The sequence below is a fragment of the Priapulus caudatus genome, unplaced genomic scaffold (assembly GCF_000485595.1).
Source record: "Priapulus caudatus unplaced genomic scaffold, Priapulus_caudatus-5.0.1 Scaffold57, whole genome shotgun sequence".
Lineage (NCBI taxonomy): Eukaryota > Metazoa > Priapulida > Priapulimorpha > Priapulimorphida > Priapulidae > Priapulus > Priapulus caudatus.
The window spans coordinates 653,509-671,419 of NW_014577118.1; the positions used below are offsets into that span (position 1 = coordinate 653,509).

The following is a 17,911-nucleotide window of genomic DNA, read 5'->3' on the forward strand; positions in this document are numbered from 1 at the left end:
ACACACACACACACACACACACACACACACACACACACACACACACATATATATATATATACCGGTACTATAAACTATAAAGGAAGCAAACTAATCTAAACCCGAATCACACTAACAACTAATGCCTCTGAATCACACTTACTTGTTTTCGCTAGAATGCGAGTTTTCTCTCGGTTGGTAGGATGATGATCTCGCGTTGTTCTTATGAGAGAACGGGCTTCCCAATTCTTCCTGCCTCGTGCTCTGCCCTTGCCTCCCTGCCGACCTGTAATCCACAGCTAAATTTTCACAGTCTGGCAGCTGTGGTCCCACGCATCACCTTGTGCGTAGTAGTTCAACTACACTAAATTTGTTAACATATTTGTTTTATTCGTGTCTTTTATATTTGCGCCGACAATTAGTACACACAACGTACCGACAACGTAGATAACCGTATCTGTTCGGTGTATCGACCTTGTATTGTAACCATGCATTTAGCACTAATCACATTTGTTCAGAATTTTGAAGCAGTGGACATGGTTGTTGGACTTCTATTGCTTTCTCTCTTTTACCATTAAAATGCTGTTACGCGCAGTTGCAATATGAATATTCGACTACATGCTACCAGCTTAATATTTTCTCTATCGAGTACATGTACTACTCGCCTGCCACATTGAGCCGGTGTGTAACTCAGTCTAGGCGGGTAATGTCCACGCCCGCGCTGTAGCTGTTGTTGCTGCTTGTAGTGTTGCTGCTGCTTGCGTTGCGGCTGCTGTTGTTGTTGTTGCTGCTGCTTGTGGTGCTGCTGCTGCTGCAAGTGTTGCTGCTGCTGCTGCTGCTGCTGCTGCTGCTCCGAGTGTTGCTGTTGTTGGTGAGCAACCTCTGGGTAATCCCACGAGTCTATCGTCTCTGGTTTGGAATTATTACGCCTTCGGTTTCCTCTGCGATTAGGCTGATTCCTGTCGAACCCTGGCAAGAGTACATACGATACCGTTACGAACTAGTAGAAAATAATTGCATGTTTTTCGCGTGAATTAATACGACGTAAGAGCACATCCAACGATTCCAGTTATTATTGTTTTCGTCGCGCTATATAAATACGAAGCGTTATTGTATACAACCTGACATGCAGGTGTTGGTCATTTTCAGGAATAGAAAAAAGGGACTTTATATAAGTATACAATAATACACAGTACGTTTACATAGTTGCAAGTATCATTAGAAATTGAAATTCCACAATTCAAGGTAACAGGGCTCCAAAGTAAAAATCGAGAATATATTATCATGACATCATGTGCTTATTGCACAGACGGTCTCAATTAACAAGTAGAACAATCATGACACCTTTCTTCTCAATTTCCCATTCGTCTTCGACGGCCTCTGGGTAGGAATCCGTCAGCTTCGAACGGTAATCCGGCCTCTGGTTGTCATGCTGATAGTCTGTGCGTTCGGCTGCTGCAGGCCGCGACGACTGTCTTGCATCGGGACTTCTCTTGGAGAATCGTTCGTATGCGTGGCCCTCGTGACGCACACCGTTCACATGCTGCGTACGTTGAACACGCTGTCCACCCAAGCCCGAGCATCCAGCCCGACCTGTGAAAGCCCAGAAAAGACTTCTTCTAAATCCGAAACTGGAAACGCGAAACGCGAAATCTAAGGTTTTACCCAGGTTTTACGACCAGTTACGCTAGCGTTCACTCGTCCGCTGACGAATTTGAATGTACGAATTCACATTCGTTAGGCTATTCTCGAAAATTCGAGATTCGAATTTCGAATAAGTCTTTTCGAATCTCGGTACTTACCAGACGCAGGCTTTTGATCCTCGTAACCGCTTCTCCTCTGCCGCTGCTCGAACGGCGGTCTCCGGACTCTGTCCTCGTTTTGATTCTGTCGGTACTGAGGTCGACCGTGCGCGGCGGAGGAGGGAGGATCGTCGTGCTGGCTGTACGAGCGTGCGGCGTTCGATGTCCGCCCTCTCTGCGGCGAGCGAGGCTCCCGTTGTGCCTGCGCCGAATCGGACAGCGGCCTTGCTTTCGATTCGGTAGCGTTGTTGCCCGATGCGGTGCGGTGCACATCTACGCGTGCCTCCACCAGCGATCCACCGTCGGCTTTTCGCTTCTGCTCGCTTTCCATTCCGAAGAAGAACTGATCTCGCGGTACGGCGGCGGCGGCGGCGGCGCTGCGATCGACTATGACGTCGCGGCGGTCGCCATCGCTTGCGTTCTCCGATTTCGTAGTTGGTCTCCCATTGCTCGGCCGAGTGACGGCTGCGCCTGCCGTGGCGGCGGGTCGCCCGTCTGACTCCGACACGCCGACGGACAGCTGCTGTTTCCGGATCCACGCTTCGATGCTCTTCTCCCGCTGATCGGGCGTTTGAACCCTCGTGCCGAGAACGACGTCGACGTCGGCGCCATTGCCGCCGTCAGGTGGCGCCTGCACGCGGCTGCTCAGTCCCTCTCTCTCCCGCGAGCTCTTCTGCTTGACGGGGAGGGGCGGCGGCGGCGACGGGCTGTGCTGCTGCTGCGTCCGCGTTTGGTTCTTCAGGTCGCTGATGCATATCGCAGCCAGCTGCATGCCAGAGTTCTCGTACAGGAGATCCTTGGCGGGCCGTGAATTCTCCGCGCGTGCGCTACTCGCCGACGCCGCCGCGACGACGCCGTTTCGCGTCGGGGGCGATTTGTCTTTTGCAGGACGGCTAGCGAGTTTTTGCACGATGACGTCAGAGTTTTCGTAGGACTGCGGCGGCGTCTGCGTGGCGAGGGACGGACGGGAGGTGACGTCGCCGGATTCGGGAACTTTGAAGAGGTGACGCTCCATAATGAGCTTGTCCTGATCGTGATGACTTCTGAGCTCCTTCTCCGCGTGCTCCTGCTCTTTCTTCTCCTCTTCTCTCTGTCTTTCTCGTTCTGCGATTTCTTCTTCCGCCGCGATGCCGGACGCAATCTCTAAATGCGCGACTGTCGTCTTCCTTGCGGGCATAATCTTTGCGACTTCGCACGGCGGGAGGTAGATCTGGTGACCGCCGGCGTGACCGAACTTTTTTGGCTTATTGCCAGCGGGAGACCGGGCGTCCTGCGACAAGCCGGCGGCGTTTATCTCCGGAATGCGACGGAGGAAGCTGTCCGACGCCGTCGTCGGCGCTGCGGTGCGGATGCGTTCCTGCGTGTCGGCACGGTCGCTGTCCATGTCGGACGGCGACGTCTGACGCATGATCCAGTTTGAGCTCGGCTCGTACTCTAGCGCCATCGTCTCCTCGCTCTTCCTCGTCTTGCGATTATTGCCGAGAGCGTCCTTGACGGACTTCTGTATGTTCTTGAAACTGTATATCTTGTTCATCCTGTTCGCACCTCCGCCGCCGCTGTTGTTGTTGTTACTGCTGTTGTTATTGTTGTTGTTTGCGACGGCGGTGGTGTTGCATTCGGCATCAGGGCTGCATCGTTGCTGATATTCGCCGGTACATAGGTTGTCGTTGATCGAGGAAGACGACGGAGACGTGGTAGACATCGGAGAGATTGGTAGGGACATCGAAGCAGGCGAGGTTCTGTCGGGAGAAGGCGGGCAGTCGTCCCTCTTCGTGATCGACCTGCTGAACATGTTCTGCAGTGTCAGCACGGGCTTCACTTGCGCTCTATCGGCGGAATTCGATTCCCCTTTCACCGTCGGCGCGTCGTCCAGCTCGCCGTTGAGATCCATCTCGGGCGTCCAGCCGCCGTGCTGCCCCCTGCCGGCGCTCTCGGCGTTCTGCTGGTCGGACGAGGCGGGGCTGTGCTGCGAGTTGTAGCCGTCGTCTTCGGACACGTGTAGCATGTCGAGCATCTTCTGCGTCTTGCGCGGCAGCACGGGCACCAGTTTCTTCTCGATGCTGTCCTCGCGCACGTCGCCCGCGTCCCGCTGCTGCTGCTGTTCGTCGCTCTCCGTTGACACGCCCGGCTTGACTCGCTCCCACGCCAGCTCGGGATCGAACGCGTAATCCGGCTCCCACTCCTTCTTCGGCAGCGTCGGCCGAACGTGCAGCTTGATCTTCGATTCGAGGATGTGCGGGTTGCGGCTGCTGCTCGGTGCTGCGCAGTCCTTTGGTAGCGACGCAGCGACGTACGCGGACAGCGCTGTACCAGCGGGCAGGCATCGCGGCTTACTGTTGTAGCCGTTCGGCTTGACGTTCCACGCGAACGACGACGCACTGCCCGTGAGCATGTCCGAGCACTCGGTGCCCGGACTCGACTTCCTGTGCGCGACGTCGTCTCGGCTCGCGTAAACCGGATCGTCCCAGTCGGACTCGGACGAGAGGTCGAGCATGGCGTCCTTGGTGTCCCTGCACGAGGAGTTGTCGCCGTACTGCGCCGCCTGGCGCACCCACTCCGACGTGCGTTCGCTGTTGAAGCTGTGCTCGGACATGACCGGCTGCAGCGTGAAGCCCGTGTTTCTGTCGTCGTACGACGCCGACGCGCAATCGTCGTTCGTCCCCGCATCGGCGACGTCGGCGTGCGAACTGCCCGCCAGCATCTTCCCCGTGGAGTCGGCGATCGTGAACATCATGCCGTTGTCGCCGGACTTGACGTCGCGGATCTTGTAGTCGCCGCGCTTGAGATGCTGCAGGATCTTTTCGGTAAGCTTCGTCGTCACCGACATGTGCATGTCGGAGAAATCGACGTTGTCTACGTTTTCGAGGCTGTCGGCACTGCCGTTCTGCGCGCCGTTCCGCGGGGCGACGCGCGGCGACGACAAGCTCTCGTGCGAACCAGTGTAGCGTCGCAACACGAAGCCCTTCGTGGGGTCGTCCTCCTCCAGGCGGTTGTCGGCCGACTTGCTGCGATTGTTCTTCCGATTTTTCAGATTTGCCAGCACGTCTAGGATCGAGTCGCTGCGCTGCGCCGGCCGGCGCTCCTGCGACGACGTCACCTTCTCCAGTCTCCCCAGCGGATCCGACTTCCGCCTGTTCCTCTTTAGCAGGTCTCTTTCGATTTCGGCCGATCGGCGGATGATGTCCTCGTTCGTCCTCTCCTTATCGATGCCGTGAGCGATCTGCTCCTGCTTGCGGATGTGCATCAGCTTCTCCGTCTCCTCGATGTCGGCAGTCCGGATCGACACCATGCTCTGGAAGCTCTGCGACTTAGCGAGCGACCCCTGCGTGACCTCGGCGTCATCGGCTGCTATCCGCGGCGGCGGCGGTGCGGGAGACTTCTTGCCCTTCTTCTTCGCCTTCTTCTGCTCGTTATTGTTCGCGTCGTCGGAGAACCGTCTCCCGGGCGGCGGCGACGACGACGTCGCCGGCGGAGGCGGCGGCGCTCGCGACTTCTTCCTCGACTTGCGTAGTCCGTTACCGGCGCCGAGTCCGATTCCTCCGCCGTCGCCGCGTTTTTCGCCGAGGTGGAAGTCATCGAGAGCGCTGCACTGCGATGACAGCATGTCCTCGAGTTCTCCGTCCGACAGACTGCGGCTGGTCGTCGACTCAACGAGGTCGCCGACCGAGTTGCTCCTTTTCATCGCCCACTCGCTCTTGACGAGCAGACGAGAACGGTGATTCAGCTTCTGTATGAGCTCGTCGACGCACTCGTCGACGTCGTCCACCGTCGCCGTCGCCGCTGCCGACGCCGGCCGCTGCTTGAAGTCTCGCAGAGTGCCGCCGCTGCGCAGCGCCTCAAGCTTCCCGCTGCTTTTGAGTTGGTCGATGCCGAACGCCGGGTTCTCGTGCATCACCTTGTTCTCGGGCACCAGGTAGCGCCGCTGTTCGTGTAGGCCCGTGCGCTGCAGCGGCGGCGTCGACGACGCGCGACCGCGGTACTCGGACGTCGAGCGGTGCAGCTTGGCGCGCGACGGCATGTAGGGCGGCTGCGAGAAGTCCTGAGCGATGTAGCTCTTGCGGTAGTAGGAGTTGTTGTTGCCCATCGTTGCGGAGTGAGTGGTGAGTAGGTGGTTTTATCTCGGGTTGTTACGCGTCAGATGGCAGCACCGGCCGAGAATCGCGATGTCGCGGTTGTTGGCATTCTTCACCGCGCAGTAGCAGCACTAGGAGGGCGTATCGCTCCCCCAGGTCCTCGCCTTCGTGGCGTATATACGGAGTCCCTAGCAACAGGATAGAGACCTGTGCTGACTGCTGCAGCCCTGTAAAAATAAAAATATGTTATTACTATTACGCTTTATGTAGATTATCTATTAATATATATTTCGTAGAATATATATATATATATATATATTATACTATATATATATATATATATATATATATATATATATATATATATATGCTCACCACATAGTTGTGTGTATAGTTTATTATGTGATGAGGAACAGACTAAATAGCTATAATTTGCTACGGTGTTCATTGCATTACGTAATTCAATGAAGGCTATTTAGCATAAGACCTTTCATTTTAATCGCATAATTATTTTCTAATTTGACGCATGGGTTCCTTTTTACAAATATAATAATTTAGTCATGGTTCGATCAGAAATTCATGACACCCGTTTATGAAAACATTGGTCGTTTTAAACAGGCATTTTATGAGTAATTCATTATTTTCATTAGAGCAGCTGTCAGGGCAGAGGTCAAAGTCTTGACATTATAATTTTTTTTTCCTTACGTGACTAGTACAGTAGTTCATTAGTTAAAATCTACCGCTTCAAAAGCCAGCTCGCTCTGCTCGCAACTACTTGCACTGTCGCAGCAAGTATAATGAGTATAAGCTTCCGGGACCACTGCGCCATGTTAAATGTCAGGTTGAACAGGAGTCATACCTCGAGCTTCCGGTCAGCTTAAGCCCTATCATTAGCGCGCTCTCTACATAGCAGAAACCTTGTGCTCTCAACACCGCACTCACCACTTATAGGTACGCCTACAGTTTAATGCTATATTCATTTCCTTAATGGGTTAGTTGGTTCCACACTCCTTATCTCTCTCCTCCGCCACCAGTAACGGATACCACAATCAGTGATCTGACTTCCTGAATTCATAGGAATAATACACAATTTAGGCTCTTCTCTCTCGCTTCCGTCAATCATAATAGCTATATATATTGTATACATATCTATATCCCACCTCTATATATATATATATTACTCAAGCCATAGAAATTATATATTATATACATATCACATTTTTATGCTTGAAGCTACGGCTTCGTGTTCCGAGTGTAACTGTAGTCGGAAGACTGAGGCCGGTTGAAGACTGATTGACCAGCAGGTGTATCAATCAAAGCTATATTAGGTGGCGTACATGAATTACGGTTTACTACAAATTGCCCCCCGGCAGTAGGTCTTTCAAGCAATACGTGGGATTTGTCCCTAGAGTGCACCTGTATGCAGTCGTTGTCTGTGTCATAACGACACGGGGCGCGCTGGACACGGAAAGAACCGATGGCAGAACATGGAAATGTTTCTTTTATAACAGAATGAACACGCGATTCGACCCAATTCTGTTGGTGGGTATGTAGTGCAGTATTGCGGACGTGTGATCGCCACGTATTTTGGACAATATTAAGTCTGAACATGGGGTGAGTGGAGGTTTTGTTAGAGTTGGTGGTGTGGATGGGTGGTCATGCAGCTGCCTGTAGGGGGAGTGGGGGTAGAGTGGAATATGGGGAGGGCTTAGGACGGGATGTGAGCGGGTTCGCATGCTAATTGCGTGGAGTGGAGGTGAGGACGCTCGGTGCTGGGCCCCCCCGGGCGGGCGCCCCCGGGGGACAAACCGGCTCGTGTCCTGGGGTGAGGGGCGTTAGAGTGTTGGTGTTGTGGCGAAGTTTGGTATGTGTTGTATGAAGTGAGAGTAGGTGTTGTGTTGTGAAGTTTGGTAGGTGTTGTGTGGGGGGTGAGACTAAGTGGTGGTGTGCTGGGATGTTTGGTAGGTGTTGTGTGGGGTGAGAGCAAGTGGTGGTGAGCTGGGAAGTTTGGTAGGTGTTGTGTGGGGGGTGAGCAAGTGGTGGTGTGCTGTGAAGGTTGGTAGGTGTTGTGTGGGGATGAGACCAGGTGGTGGTGTGCTGGGAAGTTTGGTAGGTGCTGTGTGGGAGTGAGACCAAGTGGTGGTGAGCTGGGAAGTTTGGTAGGTGTTGTGTGGGGTGAGAGCAAGTGGTCGTGTGCTGTGAAGTTTGGTAGGTGTTGTGTGGGGATGAGACCGGGTGGTGGTGTGCTGTGAAGGTTGGTAGGTGTTGTGTGGGGGGTGAGACCGGGTGGTGGTGTGCTGGGAAGTTTGGTAGGTGTTGTGTGGGGGGTGAGACCAGGTGGTGGTGTGCTGGAAAGTTTGGTAGGTGTTGTGTGGGGTGAGACCAGGTGGTGGTGTGCTGTGAAGGTTGGTAGGTGTTGTGTGGGGGTGAGACCAGGTGGTGGTGTGCTGTGAAGGTTGGTAGGTGTTGTGTGGGGGTGAGACCAGGTGGTGGTGTGCTGGGAAGTTCGGTAGGTGTTGTGTGGGGGTGAGACCGGGTGGTGGTGTGCTGGGAAGTTCGGTAGGTGTTGTGTGGGGGGTGAGACCAGGTGGTGGTGTGTTGTGTGAAGCTTGGTAGGTCTACTAGGGTCTAGTATGTGGGGCGGGAAAACCAAAATCACAAATCTTATATACTCTAATCAGTAGAAATTATTTTCTTTGCCACCAAATATTCTAAACAGCAGACATTTAAATATTAATAGATGACAATAAAAATATAAAACGCATGAATGTTCGCGCAATTTATAGCTAATGCATAACCGAATTCACAATGAAATTTCACAACCGGAATTGTTCAATTGCCTACACCGATAAGCGGGGGGGGGGCGTGGAAACTACATTTACATCCATTAATTTCAATGACGCACAAACACCGTGCGAGACAGGTGGATCGGCTGCCAGCTTCGCAGTCAAAATATTACTCTGCTTCTCATACAGTAGGCGCGCGTGCTAATTTCTAAACCTGTTCCTTCTATTTGCTGTGTAATTTGACTGATGCTACAACACCTCTCCCGGAGGGAGGTTTCATCGGTTAGCTGCCCCAGCTCAAGGTATGCCGTAAGAACATACTCCTCGTCACTGCTCTCTAGCATTATCTTGCCAACGTCCTCGTCTATAGCCTCTGGGCACGCGCGGTTCATCGGACCATGGCTATTGTCGGTGTTTGGTACAGACTGACGTGTCTTACCAACTTCTATGTGTAGAATATGGAGGCATGGTGGGCCTAGATGTATTCAAATACAGTGTGGTAGCGTATTTCTATATACAGTGGATATAATACCAAATTCCAAACGCCCTCAAAACCGAATCGCGCGTTAAACCGGACGAAGTCTCAACGTCATCTGCAAAAATGTTCAGATAAACTTAAAAATTTTCAGATAATGAATATATTGGATAACTGGAGAAATGTTCCAGTAAAGTTTAAAAATTTCCAGATGCCTTCACTTCTATAAACCGAACTTTACATAAAACCGAACGAAATGGACGGTCCCGAGGGTTGTCGGTATTGGGAGATATGCTTTTTCCAAATTTTCGTAAATTTGCGGATTAAAGTCCAGTTTAACACTGGTTTTAATATTACCTATTTCTCATAGACGTTGACAGAAGCATGGTAAAGTTGCGAGTTTCTCATATGTAGTGTATAGAGCTCCATTATGTTACTCTATTACACTATAGAAAGTTAATGTTAGGTCTAATTTTCATTTCTGTCAACGGGCCCAGTGTCTCTGGGTGAGTGAGTAAAAGAGACGTTAACTTCTTAACTACACACAACTATAGGTAGGCCTATCTCACAGACTGTGACCGTGTGCTCAAATATGCAGATATTGGCATGGATTTCTCGGATGAACATATGAGCACGTATAGTGATAAGGAAGTGTAGCGTAGAATTTTCGTTCGCAACAATAAAACATCGCAAAAAAATCTCCGTGGTTCGTTGCTCACTATTACCGTACACGCCTATTGAAGCACGAGTAAAATCTGCAAGCCGTAAACTTATATAATCATACAGCCCATTTTAAGGTTAACGATAGAGCGCCCAGATTATGGCACCCGGTGCAATGTGCTGCGCAGATTATGAAAGCCTTTGTACGCTTTAATATTATGACGCCATTAAATATGTTGACGATTATTCATGCGGTCCGTTTGGTTTAGTCTTCACGTCAAAGTTAAATTAAGTAGCCACGGATGAGCTATGTGGATTACGCGCTAATATTGCGTCCACGTCATACAATAAATAGCACACTTGATAGGGACGCGGATTTGCGTTAGTGCGAAATTGTTGGTGAAAGCACGGCGTGGTTCCCGTATAATGTCCTGATCGAATTCTCTTCTCACATTTTCCATTTTTGCTGCGGACAAAGCCCACTTGTTGATAATCTGAGGAAACAGAAGTCTAGAGTATCTGGAAAGATCTGACAACGTCAATATGACTCCATAATACGACCGCCTTTAATCTGCCAACGATTACTATATGGATATGAAATTATCTATATAGAATCAGGAATGAATATTGAATTTAGAATATTGAATATAGCATTTTCTATTTGAATATAGAAATTAGATATGTTCGATATAGGCTATCTATATATGATCGAGATCAACGAACGCCAATAACTGACTGGCGCGTCATCTGGCGTTACAAATGACAAACTAGAACCACGCAAGCAGCGCGCTGTATGTGATGCATACCTTTTCTCCGAGAACGCATCCCGCCAGGGAGAACATGGTTTACGAGCGATAGGCATCGCACAGATGTCAATTCCCGCGCGTGAAGCGTTTACAAACCGCAGACGAATGATAGGTCGGCGTGTGTTCTGGTCGCCGAAGTGTGAACGGCACAATGCATTAGTCCGTCGGAGAGAAACGAGAGCATCCGAAGCTAACCAGGAAATGCTGGGTGAATGACCGAGCGAGCGAGCGACGCGCGCACACGTCCACGTATCGCTCCCAACCGTATAGCACGGCGGGCTATAGGTGATTGGAGTAAATCAGAAAGCACACATCGATACTATCTAATAGCGATAAAGTGTAATAGGACAGGTAACGAAATGTTCCGTCGTTTTCGGCAGTCGACATCCCGTGCTGTTATACTTTCAGACTATCTCAGGTTTTACAACAACATGAGTCCAATGGACTATTCCGAGTCAAATCCCTATAACATGTTCAATCAGTATATCAGTACAGAAAAATAGATTCAACGCAAATTTGAAATCGAAGTAATGTTGCCGAGAGCAAGCATAAGTATAACTTATTATTAATCAACGTGGTCGTTAAAAGGGAAGAGTCACAATATATTAAATTATAACTCATAATCGCCACCATGAGCAATAAAATTACAATTTTGAGGATTTTGTATGCGACATGTTCTTGGCTTTTTCTCCGTTAATTTATGCACTTGTACTTCACGATACTTCCACCCTTGCCGCGACTTTAACAGTGCGCATTTAACAAACCTGGCCCGTTCGTATCACGCAGTCCAAGAATGTGCTGGCACTGCGAAGGAAGTATGTGGAAAACTGGGGGAAGTTAAAAGTTCGTAACCTAGACAATAATATGGTCCTAGACGAAAATTAATAATAAAGACAATAACAGGTAGCTCGACCCAATGGAACGAATCAGCGTAGCCTGAACGACCTAACAACAACATCCAGAAGATGGCTGAAGATGGAAGATATAAGACCCTGGCCATATATATAGAATAGATAGATCTACATTTCATGTCTATAGCGTGACTAACATTGGGAATAGAGAGATCTGTGTTCTATATCTATGGCGTGGCTATCTTTCGGGGTTTCAGACATATTAACTAAGGTTTCTAAAAAAATACGGCGATGATGATAGACGATGTTGATAGTTGATAGTTGATATATGGAGGACGATGATGATGATGATGATGATGATGATGATGATGATAAAATAATGATAGGTTGATGGTGTTCCCACGAACATCACGTGTCGGTTACTCGTGGCGTAAGCTGGCGTGCCGGAGTCACGAGTCCCCGTACAATCATCTCGCTGCCTGATCTGGCCTAACTACCTCCCTGCTTGCCGTCTCTCCAGCAATTATACCCACTCAGAAGCGGCTGCCGAACACTGCACGCAGTCACTTGTTACTGCTCTGCTAGCTGCTACTATGCACTTACAGCTATTAAACTATAGTTACAGCTACTATTGCTGCTACTGCTGTTACTGCTACTGCTGCTGCTGCTGCTGCTGCTGCTGCTGCTGCTGCTGCGACTACTACTACTACTACTACTACTACTACTACTACTACTACTACTACTACTACTACTACTACTACTACTACTACTACTATTATTACTACTACAACTACTACTACTACTACTACTACTAGTCTGCAGTAGTAGTAGTAGTAGACTACTACTACTACTACTGCAGTTACAGCTACAGCTACTACTACTACTACTACTACTACTACTAGGCCCCTACTGCTGCTGCAGTTACAGCTACTTCTACATTGCAGTTACAGCTACTACTACTCCAGTTACAGCCACTACACTGCAGTTACAGCTACTACTACTGCAGTTACCGCCACTACGCTGAGGTTACAGGCTTACAGCCATTACACTATAGTTACAGCTACGACACCAGCTCGCGGTCACTCAGTTAGTTACAGTGATTACATTGCAGTTACGGCTACTCCTGTATTAGATTAGATAAGCTGAGATTGTGTTCACTATATGTTAAATAGGTTTCATACCAAGTCCATGGCTGTCGTCTGGTATAGTATGGTAGTGTGGTATGGTATGGTATGGTATGGTATAGTGAGCGTTGGTTTGTTGAGTATTTTGTTTGCTTTAAAAGCGAGCGCACCGGCGGGCGGGCGTGCTCAGCAACAACTAACTACTCGTCACAACTTCACGCGGTACTCGCAATAACCAGTTTCACGACCCCTTCGCGTGACGGATGAAACAGAGTTCTGGATAATCTTCGTCGACAGGTTTGCATTCCATTCGTACCGCTGCTACGGATTTATGAAGAGTCACCTGGGCATGTAATACTAATAGGTTGCACAAGTCAGATGAAATGGGCGATATCCGCTCGCGAGCAATAGTAGGCCTACCTACATGCAGGTAGCAGATATAACAGCATATATACAAAGGGGCAGTAACGGTAGACCCCGGTGCGCATGCATCCACTCGTTATTACAGTCGCTGCGCGTCACTGGTGTATATAGGTTCCGTGGATATGACTGACCTTCTACTTCAACGTAAGTGTGTAGCCGAACGACGGGGGTGAAGTGCGTTGGACACGTCGCTAAGTTATTGCGCATATAAACGTTTCGAAATCCGGTAATAACCGACCGTAAACCGGGATCCTTGAACACGCTTGGTTTTTTGTTGCGCGCGAGTGTGTTCTCTTTCTCGAAGTTCACCTTGCGGCGAATGAAATTACTAGTATGAGGCAGCAAGCACTCTGCACGCGCGAGGCAACTCTGTGCGTCTGCGACGCTGACATAAGCGGCACAATCAATTTTTGTCGTAAAGCCTGCTTGTCGCCCATAATAAGACCACCTGAGTCCAGAAACCGCGAGATGCGCACCACATGAAGAATTGATGGTCCATGACCCACTCACTGAGCTCTCTCTCTCTCTCTCTTCCTTTCTCTCTCCCCCTTCTCTCTCTCTCTCGCTTTTTCCTCATTCTCTCTCTCTCTCTCTTTCTCGTGCGCGCTCTCTCTCTCTCTCTCTTCCTCGTGCGCGCTCTCTCTCTCTCTCTCTCTCTCTCTCTCTCTCTCTCGTGCGCGCTCTCTCTCCTTCGCCCCCTCTGTCGTTCTCTCTCCTTCCATCTCTTTTTCTCGCTCGCTTCTCTCTACTCTCTCTCTCTCGCTCTCTAGTAACAGCGCACGCAATCGTATTGCAGCTTCAACTCTGCAGCTTCTATATACACTACACGTGCCCTGCGTTTCTCGCGGCTTCTCGCGTTTTTATCCTAACAGAATAATCCATAATTAATTGCCCGCAGCTATCTACGTTTCCAAATTCCGAGGCTAAAATTATACATTTTTGACACGTTTTGGTGATGTGCGATTAACAACTACATACAGTAGTTGTGTACTATACAATGCGGCACCCGATCGAAGTAGTGCAGTCTTTAGTAATGAACGTCTATATGTTGGCTACTTATTTGATTGCTGGTTACTGTAGCCAGAACACAAACAATTATTCAGCTATAATCAACTGTTAAGTATAATGATACGAGTAAGAAAGGAATACTATTCCTTTCTTACTCGTATCATTTTCTGACATTACAGTTTGTCGGGCTTAAGCCATACATAACTGGATGCTAATCACGAATCCCAATTAACAAAGTTCATTTATTTGAAAAGAAAATGGCGCTCGGTGTGATTCATATAATTAGTTGGTTTGGATGTTCACGTGTATAGAGTCCCACTGCCCTTCCAAACGTAACTATGTCATCGCCATTGTGCGTTGAGTTTTTATTTATTTAAACATATACAGCTACAACTGCCAGTTACAGTGACAATAAAATAACTCCCCCTTTAAACATGGAAATATTCCACACAGCGCGAATGCGTTGCGCGGGGGCGTATAAACATAATTATATATATAGAGGGCGCGCACGGAGCAGACTAAATTGAGATCGGGGTGACCTACTTCAATCATAGAATAGTGCCGAGATATATTTCACCATGTGTTTAAGTTGTCAGGTTGCTACGCCTATAAAGCATTATATTAGACCACGCATGCATGATTTGTCAGATGAATTAACGAACACAACACAGAGACTATCATCAGCCCGCAATACCTTTGACCGCGCCGAGCTAGTGAGTGAATCATCATGAAATAGTCGGGATGGGGGCAGTTAAAGTGCCAATTACTACCGACGTAATGCTCAATTATGTACGCAGTCGCTTCTTTGCGAAGAAACCTGAATCATTAATTACGGATAATGACTCTGTCACAAGCGCGCGAGCAAACATTGTTTGTCCTCCATCTTGCACCCATAGAAATAATAAACTTGTTAAGCATCGCTATCGCTTTCTCCCCACACCACGTTACTGTAACACGCAGCAGTAAAGTAGCGCATGCGTGGTTACAGGAGCCATCTCTCGCTCGTAACCTCGGACAGGCAATCGTTAGCCATACCGCGGCGTATGCTATCAGATATTCAATGCCGCGTCGTCGTGGTTATACGCCTCGCGGAATGTGACGGCGCCTGCGTCAGGGGCAATCTCGCGCGTTCACGCGTGAACACTCGGTCGGGAACGAGAACAAATTTACGGCAATCTATTCCATAATAGCAGCCATCTGTATTCGCGTCGGTGCGTGAGACGTTGTCAAGGCTGCGCCTCTTGTCTGCACACGACAAACATGGAGAATACACACACACACGCCACGCGCGGTTTTCTTTCTCGTTTAAGTGGGTGGATCTAATCTGTGCCAGCTCGCAGGCAATCAAGCTTGTCCGTCCGTTTCATACTCAGTTGCATACATAGGGATTCTCGTAGTTTCTTATGTTCGGTCACCCTTAGTGATTGCCTGCCGATATCATTGGCACCTATGCAAACACACATCTGCTAGCGACAGTGTGGAACAAGTTGACGTGAAACCGAGATGAAGAAGTTTTAAGGTCGTCCTTACTTTTGTCTCCTAACGTAAAATAAATACACGCACGAAGAACAGAAGGAAAGTTTCAATGCACAAAAATATGTCTAGCAGTTGTAACTAGACAGAGGGCACTCACGGAGAGTGCATACCTCCGCGAGCATGTAACATGTATGTGCTCGCTGGTGGCGGCTGCTGACTGACTCGCCTGCTGCTGACTCGCCGCTCACTGGTGGCTGCTGCTGACTCGCCACTCGCTGACTCGACGCGCTATCGATCGCGCGGTGGCTACACACACACACACACACACACACACACGCGAGTGATTGCATGACCTCTGTTTGCGCGGAGGAAATTAAACGACGCGCACACTTGAACGCACGCGCGCGCACACAGAGACACACACACATATACACAAGGACACATCTACACACATGGACGTACACACATACCCGAATACACACACACACACGCGAACGCACACGCACACACACATACACAGAGAAAGACACACACACACACTCACACGTATGCACGCACATATGTACGCACGCACATAACACAGACACACACATACGCAAACGCGCACACGCCCGCGCGCACGCACGCACACACGATGACGCCCGATCTTACGCTGCAGGTAGATATAGGTTACGCAATAGGCGGGCGGTTTATAGCTACAGGTACGTTTACGCACGGATATATAGTGACGCAGGGCGCCTGGCACTCGCCCTCGTTAATCCTTCACATTGTGACACCGATGACAGCGATCGTCACGGAAGCATGATCTGTGCCACCAGCTTACCCCCTCCCTCCCCTTCCCCCTCCCTCCCTCACCCTCCACCCAGTGTAAATACGCCAACGATGTCGTATGCATTCTGGGTCACGTGATTGTCATTGTTACGCAAAGTAATGCGGCTGGCTGTCTATAGAATTGTTATACGGTATAGCTGACAGCGCAGGAGAGATTTAATGTGCTAATAACTCATTTGTCACCGCGGTGGTGAGTGTGGGGTGAGGGGCTATATTGTCTGAAATGTGACGTGTTGATAATGTAATACGTAATGCGTATGAATCACATTAATTAGCAAAATAATCCGTTGAGACACAGGACTTTCATGTACAGACGCTGGTATTAGTTGGTCCATTAAGTAAAGTATAGTTTGTTCATTATTTGATTAAGATAATATAAGTATATAAAACGATTTGCAATATAAGCATTCATATTTCGCAGCGGTCGTTTGGGACTTGACATATCTGGGTCGTTATTGGTGAATACCTAGACCTGAGTCGATACACGTTACAATACGTCCGGACGTCATGGTCGAACGGAATGCCTTACATGTGCACGCGTTCATACAACATTTGTCCCCTAACAACAACAACAACAACAACAACAACAACAAAAACAAAAACAACGACAACAACAACAACAACAACAACAACAACAACAACAACAACAACAACAACAACAACAACAACAACAACAACACTTATACCTCGTGAACAAATGGAAATCCATAGCGCATATGCTAAAGTTTGCTAAACACCACCGATCTCTCTCTCTCTCTCTCTTTTATCTTTCTCTCTCTCTCTTTCTTTCTCTCACTTTCTCTCTCTTTCTCTCTCTTTTTCTCTTTCTCTTTCTCCCCCTCTCTCTCTCTCTTTCTCCCTCCCTCTCTCTCTTTTCTCTCTCTCTCTCCGCTCGACCACCGATCATCGAGGCCGGAAGAAATCGACCAGTGCTTAAATCAGTGCCGTCTGACCCAATACGCGCGTATAATTACCACCCCTCCCTCGCGTGGCGAATGCGGGACATGTATATACACATCACTCGTGCACGGTATAGTGGAGCAAACGCACGAGAGCCATATATACCTGTGCGTGTGTAATCGACTTACGGGTTGACCTACAATCGCACCGCCGCCGCGCGGAATAGACCGCTGACTGAGACAGCATCCATGCAGTTAGAGCGAGCAGCAGCAAGTACCAATGCAGCTGTTACCATATGCGCAAAGAGCCGACAATAATTTATTATATATATTATCGTGGGTACTGTGCCATGCCGAAGACCAGCGTCAGGCTGCGGGGAAGGGGTGGGTAGATGCCAAGCAAGGACGATGCGTCAATTAGCAGCTATACTTCTATAATACGGTATTGCTTGCTCCGCGCGTAACTAGGGTGGTAAAAGCTGGCAGCGCACCTGTGTGATATTCGCACCGTGGTTGTGATCTAGAGAGACGGAATCTCGAGAGAAAAGTATAGAGTGAGAGAAAGGGGAGACAGACAGGGAGGGAGAAAGGTAGAGAGAGATAGAGAGAGAGAGAGAGAGACAGAGGCAAAAACAGAGGTAGAGACAGAGACTCTCAGAGGGACAGAGAGACAGAGAGAGAGAGAGAGAGAGAGAGGCAAAAACAGAGGTAGAGACAG

The 17,911-nt window shown here is 49.2% G+C and overlaps 1 protein-coding gene across 1 annotated transcript in view; it reads right to left on the bottom strand.

The window, feature by feature from the left end:
* Nucleotides 1-138: 138 nt before the first annotated feature.
* Nucleotides 139-17,911, bottom strand: part of LOC106821054 — a 20,446-nt gene continuing 2,673 nt past the window's right edge. The window contains exons 2-5 of the mRNA XM_014825696.1: nt 1,782-6,081; nt 1,324-1,572; nt 645-948; nt 139-265 (exon numbers count right to left, since the gene is read on the bottom strand). Of these exons, the coding sequence (XP_014681182.1) occupies nt 139-265; nt 645-948; nt 1,324-1,572; nt 1,782-5,865 (4,764 nt within the window). The 5' untranslated portion in view covers nt 5,866-6,081. The remainder of the gene's footprint in view (nt 266-644; nt 949-1,323; nt 1,573-1,781; nt 6,082-17,911) is intronic.